Raw genomic sequence first — 14262 nt, 5'->3', positions numbered from 1 at the left:
ATGGGGAAAACAAGGCTCCGAGAAGTTAAAGGACTTCCCTAAGGTCACAAAGCTATGTATGGGACAAGTTCAGGCTTATCCCTGCAGAGTGAACATTCCAGATCTTGCCCTTGCTGCCATCTATCAACTTCATAAACAAAACTTTTTGGGTGATTAACCTGGGGAGTCAAGAGACACAGAAGAGTTAAAGTGAGTCCCAGGCTTCTGACTTGGTGAGTGATGGATTATGATGCCATTCACCAAAATTGAGCATACAGACTGCTAATCCCAAATACAGACTCCCTTTGGCTTGGTGCAAGTTATTATACATATAGAATAAAAAGTTTTCCCTTCCTAGCTCACTGCTTCCACTCATTGTCCAAATCAGAGCTCTCTCTCTTAGTTTCTCTGGTGACTGAAGAGGTGCTCCATAAAAAGAGGAAAATGCTAATAACTTCTGACAATGCTAATATCAGGAGTATTACCTCATTTATTCACTTCTGGAGAGGGTTCGAGAAGAATAATATAGTTGTCAAGAATTAATTAGTTCAACCAATATTCATTGGCTTCTCTACCATGAGCCAAGAGTCTTCTGAAGTGTGGTTCTCGAAGTATAGTCTCCATAGCAGCAGCATTAGCGTCACCTGGCAATTTGCTAGACATGCAAACTCTTAGGCCTCACATGAGACACACTGAGTCAGAAACTCGGAGTGGGGTCCAACAATCTGTTTTTACTAGCCCTTCACTCATTCCGACGCATGCTCAAATTCGAGAACAAGTATTCCAGAGAGTAAGAATACGGTGTTAAAGAACGTGCTTGTCTTCTCGGAGCAACAGCATACAAATAGAAAATTTTAGGTAGAAGTGTTATCGGGGAAACCAAAACAGGGGACCGAGGGAGAACGTAGAGGTGCTCAGGCCAGGTCTTTCTGAGGAGTGTGAGCTCCGGAGTCAGACTGATTGGCTCCACCAATCACCAGCCTTTTAAAGGTCTAGTTTCCTCATTTGCTAAAATTGAGTTAGTAACATTACTTACCTTAGAAAGTTACTCTGAAAATGAAATAAGATAATGTATTCGCAAAATTCTTGCAAATGTTTCCGTCACAGGGCAACTCCCCAATGAATGTCGGCCCTTCCAGTATGAGGGAGGAGTGCTATAGATGTATGTTTGGGAATCACCAATGTAGAAATTAATAGCAAAGTGGGTGAAATGGTGGATAGACTGAGATGTGAAAGAGAAAGGATGATAGGCTCTTGGTGGCAGGGGCAGAAGTGGGTTGAGAAGTGGTGAGGAGGTGAAGAGAGAGAGAGGACTTTTATTTGATGGAGAGAGAGGACTTTTATTTGAACCCAGCCAAAGGTGGAAACTTGGAAGAGGAGGCCAGTGGATAGGGTGACTAACTATCCTGCTTTGCCTGGGACTGGGAGATTCCTGGGAGGTGAGTCTTTCAACGCTGAAACCCAGAGAGTGCTGGGAAAATTGAGATGAGCTGGTCACCCTAACAGTGGATGAGATCCTGGGGGGCGCAGTGGGGGTGGCAGTGCTGTGAACTTTGTTTCTCGGTGTCCTCTGATCTCCTCCTAGTAAAGCGCCTTCCAGCAGCTTGACTGGACTGGACGCCAGAGGGCGGAGGGAGCTCAGGAATGCAGCGGGGGAGAAGTCAGCCTGCCTGGCGAGAGCAGGGTACGGAAAGACGGAGAAAGGACCTGGGGGGGCAAAAAGATAGCAACCAGCGCAGTGACAAGGGAGTAGAATTGTCTGGGATTAGCCTGACTCTGTACCTTTTATTCTTTTTCCTGCCTCATCCAAAGAGCCTAGGAGTGGGATGCGTGGGTGTTTTCTGCATCCTTTATCTGAGCAGCGCACAACTTTCCTTTCTTTGATGTTCACTGGTATGAGTGCCACGTACAAGAAGGAGCGGGTAGGATGTAGCTGCTCCAGGGATGGAGGTCCTGGAAGAAATCCTCCCGGGCACTGGACGTTAGTACAGGACAGGAATGCCTTCTGGTACTCAGGGATCTTCTCACAGCGTGTTTCCTGCCTGGAGCTGGAACTTACTCCTCAATTTGCTGCTGGCTGGAAGCTATCTCGTTACGGAAGGGTCAAAGGTCAGAGGCCACCATTTAAATGGTACAGTCTTTCAAGGCCAGAGGATCCGACACCCCAAGCGGCCAGAACACCTCCAGCCTTCGGCAGGTTCAGCTGACAACTGGAGCCGCGACCCGCCAACCCAACCAACAGGACACTTGCAAGGGCTCGCGAAGAGCGCTTCGTGATTGGTAGGGCGGTGTGGGGGCGTGGCCTCACGTAGAAAGCCGTCTCTGGATTGGTACAAATCGTCAAGGGCCGGACCTCCACTCTGAGTAGGCGCGAAAGCTCCAAAATCGCTGACGGGCTGGAGACGGCGGGAGCGGCTGCTCAGCGGCTGAGGCAACCGGAGATCTGTATCGTCCCGAGCGGAGCGCAGGAGAGACCGGAGTCATGACGAGCGAAGTGGCTTCCGAGGTGAGTTCGTGCACAGGGCTCCATCCGCGGTTGCGGGTGTCGGGCTCCGGCGGGCGGGGTGGGGCAGGGGTCCAGCCATGATGAACGGGTTTTAGAGTCTGGGAGGACTACAGCTCCCGGCGTGCACCGGGCGTCTCGCCCTCACCGAACCCAGAGATAGGCGCCTTCGTCTCCCGGCCCCAGCGGATCTCGCGGTCCAGTCCTGGCGCTGGGCCTCCCGCGCCTTAGTGTCCCACGCCGTCTCGCTCCCAGTCTTTGCGGCGCGCGCAGCCGGCCTCCCAACTCCTTACCCCGTCCCGCCCGCCCTCACCTTTGGCGCGTTTCCTGCTGTGGGAATCCTTCCTCTTACAGCGTCCCCAAACGGAGGAAGGCCCAAGCCGACCCGGGCTGCTGGGAGGCAGGGCAGGATTCTCTGTAAATGGACGGCGGGGTGTAAGGGAGTTCGTAACTGGGTCTGGAAGGGGCCTTTGAGGTCATCGCGTGGGGCCCCGAGGAGGGGCTGTTCCAGTCCCAGGGCCTGCGGGACGGCGCTTGCCAGGCTAGCTGGCGGAGTTGGGCAAAGAGGGTGCTTCTGTTGGGAACAGCCCTGTGTCCTTTTCTGGGGAGGGACTAGGGTGAGATACCCTCTTTGGGAGCAGAATTTAGGGAGACGCCAAAATACCCAGTAGTCAAGATGACATTTTAAAGCAACATTTAAAAACATAAAAATTAGTGCAGAAATGTTCCGTGACTTGATATTGAATAAAATCCAAGCTTTTAAATGAAGACAAGATTTGACCCTGCGCTTGCCTCCCTCAGCCTCACTCTCCTCACCCTAATTCTGGCCCTGACTTCAAGAAAACTTTACTTACAAAAGCAAGTGACTGACCTCATGAGCCTCAGTTTGCCAATTTGAGCTTGTTAAAAATATTGCATGTTTTAAAAAAAAATTATCTTGATTACTAAATTTTTTAAAGACTTTTCTCACCCTGTTCCTGGTCCTGTCTTTTAACTGTTGCTGGTACTGCTGCAAACTGCCTAGAATAAAGTGATTAACAATGTGTGAAATTGCGCTCCGTAGTTACCTACATTCAGTTTAAGGATCCACAAACAGAACTAGTAGCCTTACTGCTCTGGATTGTTGGGAGGACCCTCAGCACATACAGGATTATCCTCGGCGATTATTCAGTACATGTTATCTTGGTTATTATTTTAATAATTACACCAAGCTTTGAAATCAATTTAATAGTTGGAGAAGTCATTAGTGTGAGGCCTCATGCCCTATTGCATGATAGATGTTAATATTTTCCCCTTTATTAAGTTGATTCAGAGCCCTAAGAGCACCCAGGAGGTTGGAGACCTGTCAGCTAGGGCAACTTGGTCACTAACCGGTCACTTAGATTGTTTTACTTGTGACTGTTTTTGTTTGGAAATTTTCAAATATACATATGTTGAAGGGCTGGTATGATGAATCTTTATCTAACTTCAACAATTATCAAATCATGCCAATCCTATTTCATTTACACCCCTATTCATTTCCCCCTCACTGGATTATTTGGAAGCAAATTCTAGACATTATTTCATCCACAAATATTTTATTATGCATCTCTAAAAGGTAATGCCTTTCCAAAAAAGATAACCACAATTTTATTACAACACCAAAAAATTCAGAATTATTGCTTAACATTAAATATCTAGTCGGTGTGCAGAGTGTTCGGGTTTCCTTGACTCATATATATACTTTCAGTTTGTTTGCATTAGTATCCAAAGAAAGTCTGCATATGTCAATTGTAGATATGTGTGTGTATGTATATATCTTAACTCTTTTTTTCTTTTTAGAGAGAGGGCAAGGGAGGGAGAAAAAGAGGAAGAGATACATCAATTGGTTGCCTCTTGCACGCCCCCAACTGGGGACCTGGCCTGCAACCCAGGTGTGTGCCCTGACTGGGAATTGAACCTGTGACTTTCGCAGGCCGCCGCTCAGTCCACTGAGCCACACCAGCCAGGGCATACATCTTAACTCTTTATAGGTCCCCCTCCCTCTCTTGTTTTCTTCAAATTATTGTTAAAGAAACCACATAGGGTAGGGCAGGTAGAGAGGATAAAGGGGGAATAAATAATGACAGAAGGAGACAACTTTGGGTGGTAAACACAAAATATTGTACAATATACAGATGACATTTTATAGAATCGTACACTTGAAACCTGTATAACTTTATTAACCAATGTCACCCCCAATAAATTCAGTTTAAAAAAAGAAGCCATATAGGTTGACTTACAGGATGTCCCACACCTGGATTGCATCTCTATGATTTTATTTAATGTATCATTTGGATATACTGAGAAACACTTCACACAGAAAAGGCATAATAAATGCTGGATTTTTTTTTCACTTATTTATCATTACAGAAGTCCCTCCTTATCTGCAGGGGATATGTTCCAAGACCCCCAGTGGGTGCTTGAAACTGCATATAGTACCTAACCATATATATACTCTGCTTTTTTCCTATACATACCTTTGATAAAGTTTAATTTATAAATTAGGCCAGTAAGAGATTAACAACAATAACTAATAATAAAATAGAGCAATTATAACAACATACTGTATTAAAAGTTATGTGAATGTGGTCTCTCTCAAAATATCTTAATCATCCAACCCTGGTTATATTGCAGGAAATGGCTGGTTGTCACTTGTTTCAAGGGATCCCTTGCTGAAGTCTCCATATAAGCGCAATGCTCTCTGCCTCAGCATGTTGCCATCTGTCAGAACACATTTTCTGTTCATGTCTTCCAGCCGTAAATTTAATGCCTTTTCCATCTTAAAGCACTTACCATGCCATAGCCATAACTTTTGCAATTTGAAGTATGACAGCAGAAGTAAGATGAATTTCTTCCTTCTTTACAATTTCACAGATAGAAGATTCATTCTTAGAAGATTCGTTCTTACTGTAGATCTTAGCAACCTCAGCATAAGATTTCTTTTCTCCTAATTAAGTCAGGAACTTTCGCCTTTTCACTTAAAGGAAGCACTTTATGGCCCCTGTTTGGTATATCTGAATTGCCAGCATCACTACTCCTGTGCCGTTTACTAAGTAAAATAAGGGGTACTTGAACCCACTTGATGGGTTCACTGTGATGCCGTGACAGTCGATCTGATAACTGAGGCAGCTACTGACTAACAGGTGGGTAATATATGCAGTGTGGATACACTGAACAAAGGGATGATTCATGTCCCGAGTGGAACAAAGTAGGATGGTGTGAGATTTCATCATGCTACTCAGAATGACTTGCGATTTAAAAGTTATGAATTGTTTATTTCTGGCATTTTCCATTTAATATTTTCTGACCATGATTGACCATGGGTAACTAAAATTATGGAAAGTGAAACTGTGAATAAGGGGGAACAATTGTACTGACTATAAAGAGTTGGTTCTTAGAATCCTTCAAAGGTGAACAATGATTATTTTTTTTTGTACAGGAATTCTTAATGTCATCCCCTCATTGAACCATTGAATTTATTTTTTTCCTTATTTCAGCCTGATGATCCCATAATGATTTATGTATCATTATGTACTTAGAGTTTCTGTCACCTGCTGGTTAATGCAAAGTATATTCTTATTTTCTAGGTGAACCTAGAAATCAGTGATCCAAACCTTATTTCACAAGAAGAAGTAGATAGTCCTTCAGACAGTGGACAGGGCAGCTGTGAAACAATTGAGCCCTTAAGTGAAAGAGGTTTGTAATAGGACTTTTATTTTTAGGAGTAGAATGTGGGGGACTTGGTTTGTAAGTAGATTTAATTAATTTCATTTTCTCAATTCATTAAATTATTAATGCCTGATTTTATTGTTTGTTTTATTACAACAGCAAAATAATAGTGCTTGCACCCTTTTGAAAATAATCATTTCTGTAATATTTTTGCATGTGTGAAATGTCTAGAAGCTACCACATTGCCTGGTTGAATGCTTTCATTCTATAATAAAAGGATGTTTAGCACCTGCAAGAAGGATTAGAACAACTTTTCCCACTGTAAAGATACATAATTACATTTCTTAGTGAGACATTTTTGCAGGGGAAATGTTTTTCAAATGTATTTTTAGATTTACTTTGCTACAATCATTTCTTAGTGGTAGTTGGATAATTTTCCAGGTGATATATCACTTGGATAATCACTATGTTTACTAGGACAAGGAGAAAGGCCAAATGAAAGTAGACCTCTAAAAAAAATTGTGTTTCCTTCAGATTCAGATGAAGAGATATTTGTGAGTAAGAAATTAAAAAGCAAGAAGGTGCTACAGGACAGCGACTCTGAAAGAGAGGACACAAATGGCTCTCCAGAGAAAGCTACCTATGACAGTGCCGAAGATGAAAATAAAGAGAACTTATATGCTGGAAAAAATGGGAAAGTCGGAAGGATTTACAAAACCTTGGCAGACAGTGATGAAAGTGACATCGAGGAGTCTTTGTATCGGGAAGATCTTAAAAACCAGGTGACATCTTCCTTAGAGCTGAGCCTCCAATCTGAAGATTCTGTGGACTTCACAGCTGACAGAAAGATTTACAGAAAACCCACACATGATAAAGAAGGAAGTAGAGGAAAAGCAAAAGTAAAATCAAAGAGAAGACTTGAGAAAGAAGAGAAAAAGATGGAAAAAATTAGGCGGCTAAAAAAGAAGGAAACAAAAAATGAGGTACATTTTAAAGAACAACTTGCTATTTCTAAGGCAGATTAACATTTTGAAAAATGTTTTTAGTTCTTGAGGTTTTTCTGCACTCAGAATATAGCTTTGAATTGATTGTTTTTACATTACGAGTAAAGAGGTATGTGATTTAAAACTTGGTCTCATTCTCCATTTCAGACACATGGAGGACACGTCCAAAAAAATGGGTTTCTGATGTTCTTTGTGAGCACATGGGATAATTCTCTGCTGCTTCTGATCTGATGAAATCTAAATTTTAAAGAAGGATTTTGCATACATTCATTAGTCAGAAGTCTTATTTGCTAACTAGAAAAACCATCCTCAAGTTTTATAAACTAGTTGCTTAATACATATTTAATTGGCTTTTCAAAGATACTTACCATTTTTTAAGTTAGTTTGGGACAGTTGCGTAAAATCACAGCATAGACTTCAAAGGATGACTATGGGTTAGGAATGAGTGAGTATGTTCTAGAATGACATATATTTGTCTGTTGATGAAACGGACTTTTTGTGGCCTGATCCAAATTGCTTTATGATGTTGTGCAATACTGGATTTTGAAATCATTGGATTTTGCTCTTTCCTTATAGATTATCCAGGAAGAAGAAGTGAAACGGCCATTGAATGATAGTGGCTGTCTTCTTGTGGACGAAGACCTTTTTGAAACTGGGTTGGAGGAGGAAAATAACTCTCCGTTGGAAGATGAAGAGTCGTTAGAATCCATAAGGGCAGCTGTGCAAAACAAAGTAAAAAAGCACAAGGCAAGTAAAATATTATTGCAGTCAGTGCTAACCTGTTGCTTCTAACCTTTGTTTGCTTTATTAACTGATTTACGGTTGGAACCTTTTTCTGTTTTCAGCTGAAGAAAAATGTGTCAGTTGATTAAAGTTTTTCAGATGTTAACTTTGGAAAATCAATACAGTACAAGTGATAGACATGCTAACTTGTTTGAAAACTAGTACCTTGATTGCCCTCATGGAAATGTTGGGGGGAAAATAAGATACTTTGTTACGTAAGATAAGTAATGGGGCAGAGATGTAAATTTTATAATCATATGGCCTCTGAGAAATGAACCAGTAAGGTTTCAGGAAGGGTATCAAAGAGAATGCATCAAAGCATCTTTGTCCTGAGTGTTTGGGAGCATAATTGTTCTTCTTAAGATTGTCTTTAGGTGCCCGGGAGTTATTGTCTCTCCTTAGGGAAAGATGTAATACAGAGGTATAAAAAATGAGGGCCCAAACTCCATTTGAGACGTCTGTTTTCTAGGCATTATAGTGTGCTATGTTTGAAGTTTTCTGTTTGGCATTATTGATATGTTATGAATGTAATATGATGTAATTAATGATTTAATGTTGAAGCACAAAAGCAATCTCTGAGTAAACAGCATCCTCTTATTTCAGTTTCATTTTTGTCCATATTATTTAACTTTTAATCTCTTTTAGAAAAAGCCACTATCTTTGGAGAGTGAGGTTTCTACATTTGAAGAAGAAAGTGAGTTATCAAAAGGCACTGGGAGGAAGGTAAGGTAGAGCCCTGTACTGTATAGTGCCATGCTGGTCTTTTTCCTTAGGAGATTTTGAGTTTCGCAGGGATAAATATTTTACCATGTTTATCATATTTTCCTGGTACCCAAGATAATGCTTTGCACATAGTAATTACACAAACATGGATTGGATTGAATTAATTCTATGTGACTTACAAATACGAGTAAATGAGCTCCTTGGGTTTTACATTGTATTGAGCTTATTTGTGCTTACTGTTACCTCTCCAACCTCTTTTCTTGGAGAAAGCAAACTCTCTTTCTGAATATCTATCTATAGCGTTAATGTAGTCTCACTTTTTGTTTTCTTTAAGGAAAGAAAGGCAGCCAAGTTAAGTAAGGAAGCGTTAAAAAAACTGCATAGTGAGACTCAGCGCCTTATTCGAGGTAATGCAAATCAGTACAGTAGACTTTGAGGCAAATCACAATATTTCTTTGTAAGCTCAATTTAGATGTTGGGGATTTTTGTTTAACACTCCTAATATGAATTGGACTATAATATTAAGTTTAGAATTGATCTTGGTGGATGGCTATTGTTCTGAAGCCCTTGGAACATTACTACAAAATGAGAAAATTTTCAGAACTGTAGAAGTGGTAAGGAGGGAGGGTGGTTTTTTTTTTTTTATGAACCAGCTGTAGCAGGATCCCTTTGGGAACTTTACAAATATGTAAATTCTTAGACTCCACAGAAAATCTGATTCAGTAGGCTTGAAATGCAGTCCAAGAATTTGTATCTTTAAAAAGCTTCCTGGACCGGTATAATTTCATAGATTAAAAAGCCCCTGGTCTTCAGGGAGTTCTTGTGTACTTAGATCCTGTCTTTATTAAAGCCAGGATTGTTTTCTGTTTCTGGTGATGATTTTGGCTGTAGTGTTTAGTTAACTGAATATGAAGTGACATTTCAGAATATACAGTACATAGATTTGTTTGTTTTATTCCGTTTTATAGAGTCTGCACTTAATCTTCCATATCATGTGCCTGAGAATAAAACCATTCATGATTTCTTCAAACGTAAACCCCGGCCCACTTGCCAGGGAAATGCCATGGCACTACTGAAGTAAGAACCCTCATTTCTGTGATTATAATTTTCATAAACATTCCATTTTGTAGCGAACAAGAAGTTCTGGTTCATTATACCGTTAAAACTAATTTAACTGATTCATTCTGTGCTAATGGATGAGAATGTTTCACATTTAGGATAATTTTCAACTCCAGCTCCTTTCCCCTTCTCTAGGTCATCTAAGTATCAGTTAAGCCATCACAAAGAAATCATAGACACTGCAAACACAACTGAGATGAATAGTGACCGTCATAGCAAAGATTCTGAGCCAACAACAGGTGCAGGATATGAAATGGAAGCTAATGCACTCCCTTCAGTTTCAAAGGAACCCCAGATGACTACTGGATCAGATGAGTCTTGCAGTAAAGATTTGATGGGAAGTGAAGAGCTAGAAAATCAGGAGAAACACAAGCAGAGTGATGCTAGACCTTCTCCTGGGGACAGCTCAGTGGCCCAGCAAGAATCCAGCTTCCCTGGGAACAAGGACAATGACAGGTATCAAACTGGAGGACTCGTGGCACCTGAACCTGATGCCCCGGAGGGAGTAGAAGGCGTACAAACACCGGGAGAAGCAGATGAGAAGGTGGAGGAACCCAGGCAACAAACTGAATCAGCAGCAACTGTGCCACCTGAAAAAATGAGGAAGTTCACTCTGGATAGACTTAAGCAGCTGGGAGTAGATGTTTTTGTTAAACCTCGGCTGGGTGCTGATGAAGATTCCTTTGTGATACTTGAAGAACCTGAAACCAATAGAGGTAATCTTTTGAATTGTAGGGAGTCGCGCCAGAGTGATTTATTCTGGAAGCTTTCAATTACATGCCACTTTGGATGACAGGGAACACAAGGGGAACCAATAAGTACACATGATCTTATTCTGTGGCTGTGCAGGTACATCTCGTTTTATTGTGTGTGGCCTTATTGCACTTCACAGATGTTGCATTTTTTTTACAAATTGAAGGCAGGATCCTCCACCAGCAAAAAGATTATGACTCATTTTATTGCAATACTTGCTATATTGTAGTGGTCTGGAACCAAACCTGCACTATCTCTGAGGTATGCCTGTACCAGATATAGGTAGGATCCCATTTAGATAAATTTGGCAGTGTGTCAGAATATTCTAAACCTTGTTTAAGGTAGAAGCCTATTGATAGATTAATATATAAAAGAGGGACATTGCTGTTGTATTATGGTATGACATTCATTAAAGCATGACTTCAGTTTTTCAGATAAAGAGAAATATTTTGGTTCAGGAAATGCCTGCAAAACTGATTTTTTTTTTTTAACTCATTCAACAAATACTAAACATGCAAGATGCTATAGGGTATACCAAGGGAAATCTGACACTTATTCTACACTTAAGCTACTTACACTGTAGTTGGGGAAATATGTATGCAAGAGAGAAAGTGGCAAGTGACATCTTTTATAATGAACACATGTCACCAATAATTGGAAAAAATGAAATAGTGTGAAGAAAAGGGAAAAGTATTCTTTACTGAAAGAAACATTTAGAATAAAGGGCTGTTGGAGTTCAAAGGAAGGATACATTTCTTCTAATAGGTGGTTAAAGGAAGGCCTGAAGAATAGGTGGATGTAATTTCTTGTTCAGTGTCTTCCCCTTTATATTTTGAGTAGGGTCTTCTGGCTTGTTCCCTACTCTACCCCTAGGGCTTCCACAGTGGATGATACCTTGTGGGCATTCATATTTATTGAATGAATGAATGATTCTTCAAAACAGAACTCCAGTATTACCACATTAGGTAAACTTCCTGACTCATAGGTACAATTGGGTGTTGCCTCTGCACTGAAACAGTGTGGCATGAAATTAAAAGCTTAAGTACTATAGCAAGACCAGAGTTTGAATCTAGACCATGTTACTTACTCTTTAACCTTGAGTATGCTGTTGGCCTATCTAAGCCATCTTTTAAAAAGAAAAAGAAAAAATACCACTATCTGCTTCACAAGGCTCTTGTAATGATTTGATGAAATCACGCATACAATTAGATAGCATAAAGAAGCACTCATATAGTGGCTGCTATTTTTACTAATTTTATTAGTGAAATTAATCCATCAAGACTTACTTAACAGTTTATGGTTGGCAAGTGCTCTCAGCCACAGTATTTGGTGTGTAAAATATGCTCAGTGAGTCGTTGATTGAATGGATGGACTTTGTGGAAGTGGAGAGGACGTTTTTGGAAGGCACAGAAAGAATGGTAAGTATTGGGAGGTTGTGTAAGTCACTTTGACCAGAGCAGGAGGTGGGATGGAAGGCGTGTGGAACAGAACTGGCATAGCTTCATTAGCAAAGAAGTGTAGGGATAAGCTGTTGCCTAGAACACGGAGGGAAAGTTTTGTTATGTCGGACTAGAAGTTATCTAAACAGTTCCAGACTAGGAGATGGGGAAGAAACATTTTTTGACTACTTAGTGTACCGGACACTGTTAAATTTTGTTTTATGAGACCAGAAGTTAAACTAAACAGTCCTGGACTGAGAGACAGGAAAAGAAAGAAACCTATTTTTGAGTACCAAATAGGTAGATTCTTTATTAATTGTCTTGTGTACAAGTTGGCTGTGTGGGCCAGGAGCAACCTGTAGGTGGGATTTCCTTTCTGTTTGGTACTAAGTATAACAGTTTCACCAAAAAACTTTTCCAGCTCTGGTGCTGAGTTACATCACTGATTGGATTGTTGTCATCTTCTTTTTTCTATTTTTTAATTGACCTTGCCCATATTTAGTAAGATTTCTAATCAATAGTGAAATGTTCAAAATAGGACATTCTTTAAAGGGAGACTGAAACCAATGAAATATGAAGCCCTTGAATAATTGGGAGTTATGGTATTTTTTTTTCTGTCATTTGATAGTTATTTTTCTTAAGCTTTTATTTATTTATTTTTAGAGAGAGAGGGAGAGAATCATTGGTGTGAGAGATGTCAGTTGGTTGCTTCTCACACACCCTCAACCCAAGCATGTGCCCTGACCAGGAATCAAACCAGTGAACTTTCTGTTCACAGGCAGGCACTCAATCCACTGAGCCACACCAGCCAGGGCTGATACTTATTTTTTTTAATCCTCATCCAAGCATATGTTTATTGAATTTTAGAAACTGCAATTGTAAATTTCTACCCCAAAAATGATTTTTAAAGTATACTAAGGAAGAACAGTTGCAACAGTCCATTAGTTTGGGTTAAGTTATATGAATTCACACAGGTGTTCATAGCAAAAGAGTGTTTGTGTTTCTTTGTGTGTTTTTTCCCCCTGCAACTTTGTTGAGCTTAAAAAACTTAGCTTATATTTCCTAACTGAAATCTTAAAGGAAGGGTTTGAGCATGGCAAACTGACATACCGGTTGACACTTGTGTTTAGAACTGGAAGCCTTGAAGCAGCGTTTCTGGAAGCATGCTAATCCAGCAGCCAAACCCAGGGCTGGTCAGAAGGTAAATGTGAACATCATCGTGAAAGATGTGGGCACTGATGGAAAGGAAGAGCTAAAGGCTGACGTGGTGCCTGTGACTTTGGCAGCTGAGAAGCTGGATGGAGTGAGCCACACAAAACCAGGTATTTAAGTTAACTTTATTATTATTATTATTATTATTATTATTATTATTATTATTATTATTATTATTTTGGCTTTGCACTTCGTACTCTAGCAGGTCTTTATGGCAACTGACAACCCAGTAGTGAAAGTTATAGAATCTTTTTTCTTGGAGCCTTTAGAGAGGGAGCCACAATACTTCTAGCATGATTCACATGTAGTGTTGCCTAGAGGTGTGGGATGGGTGAGATAACTTCTGTCCTTAAAATAGCCTTTGTCTTATTTTTAAAAGCTAAATATCTACTGTAGAAAATGCATTAAAATATAAACATAAACTTCTACAGTCCTCTCTCAGAGATAACTTCTATAACCATATTGTGTGTCTGTCCTTTTAAACTCTTTTTACACGTATATAAGTATGTATATATGTGTATTTTTTTAAAGCACAGTAGTGTGATTATACCATTCTGCTTTGTAATCTGCTTTTTTGTTTTTACAGTGTATTAGGGGCAGGTCTGTTGTTTCCACTCCCTGAAAATATGGGTAATAAGTCACATAGAAAAATGTAAAACCCTGAAGAAAGTGTATAAAATGAAAAATTAGTCTTCCCAAGAGCAACTGTTAATAATATTTTGTTTGTCCTAAGAAAATTCATATGCACATACCATTGTGTGTTTGTGTGTGTGTGAGAGAAAGAGAGAGAGACTAATACTTATTCTCTGCCAGGCACTGCTCTAGGTGCTTTCCTAGTAAATAGCATTAGTATCCTTATTTTATATACATGGAAGTGATACACAAAGCATTTACACAACTTTCTCAAGTGCTAGAACTGTTAGCCTAATCCAGACCACCTAACTCCAAAGCTCAGATACACATTTATGTTGCTTTTGAGGGTTTTTTAACAGCTACATAATATTTCATTGTATGAGCATAAGGTGATTTTTTTAAAAAAGGATTTTACTTATTTTTA

At 40.1% G+C, this 14262-nt stretch overlaps 1 protein-coding gene across 2 annotated transcripts in view; it reads left to right on the top strand.

The window, feature by feature from the left end:
- Positions 1-2281: 2281 nt before the first annotated feature.
- The window catches only part of CLSPN (claspin), a 28029-nt gene continuing 16048 nt past the window's right edge, over positions 2282-14262 (top strand). For both annotated transcript variants that reach the window (XM_053921306.1, XM_045190969.2), the window contains exons 1-9: positions 2282-2485; positions 6091-6199; positions 6707-7155; positions 7753-7923; positions 8605-8682; positions 9017-9089; positions 9651-9759; positions 9937-10517; positions 13124-13315. In XM_053921306.1, the coding sequence (XP_053777281.1) occupies positions 2462-2485; positions 6091-6199; positions 6707-7155; positions 7753-7923; positions 8605-8682; positions 9017-9089; positions 9651-9759; positions 9937-10517; positions 13124-13315 (1786 nt within the window). In that variant the 5' untranslated portion in view covers positions 2282-2461. The remainder of the gene's footprint in view (positions 2486-6090; positions 6200-6706; positions 7156-7752; positions 7924-8604; positions 8683-9016; positions 9090-9650; positions 9760-9936; positions 10518-13123; positions 13316-14262) is intronic.

This window comes from Desmodus rotundus, chromosome 3 (genome assembly GCF_022682495.2).
Source record: "Desmodus rotundus isolate HL8 chromosome 3, HLdesRot8A.1, whole genome shotgun sequence".
NCBI lineage: Eukaryota > Metazoa > Chordata > Mammalia > Chiroptera > Phyllostomidae > Desmodus > Desmodus rotundus.
The sequence above is the reverse complement of the archived record's forward strand: the minus strand, read 5'-3'. Positions and strand labels throughout refer to the sequence as shown.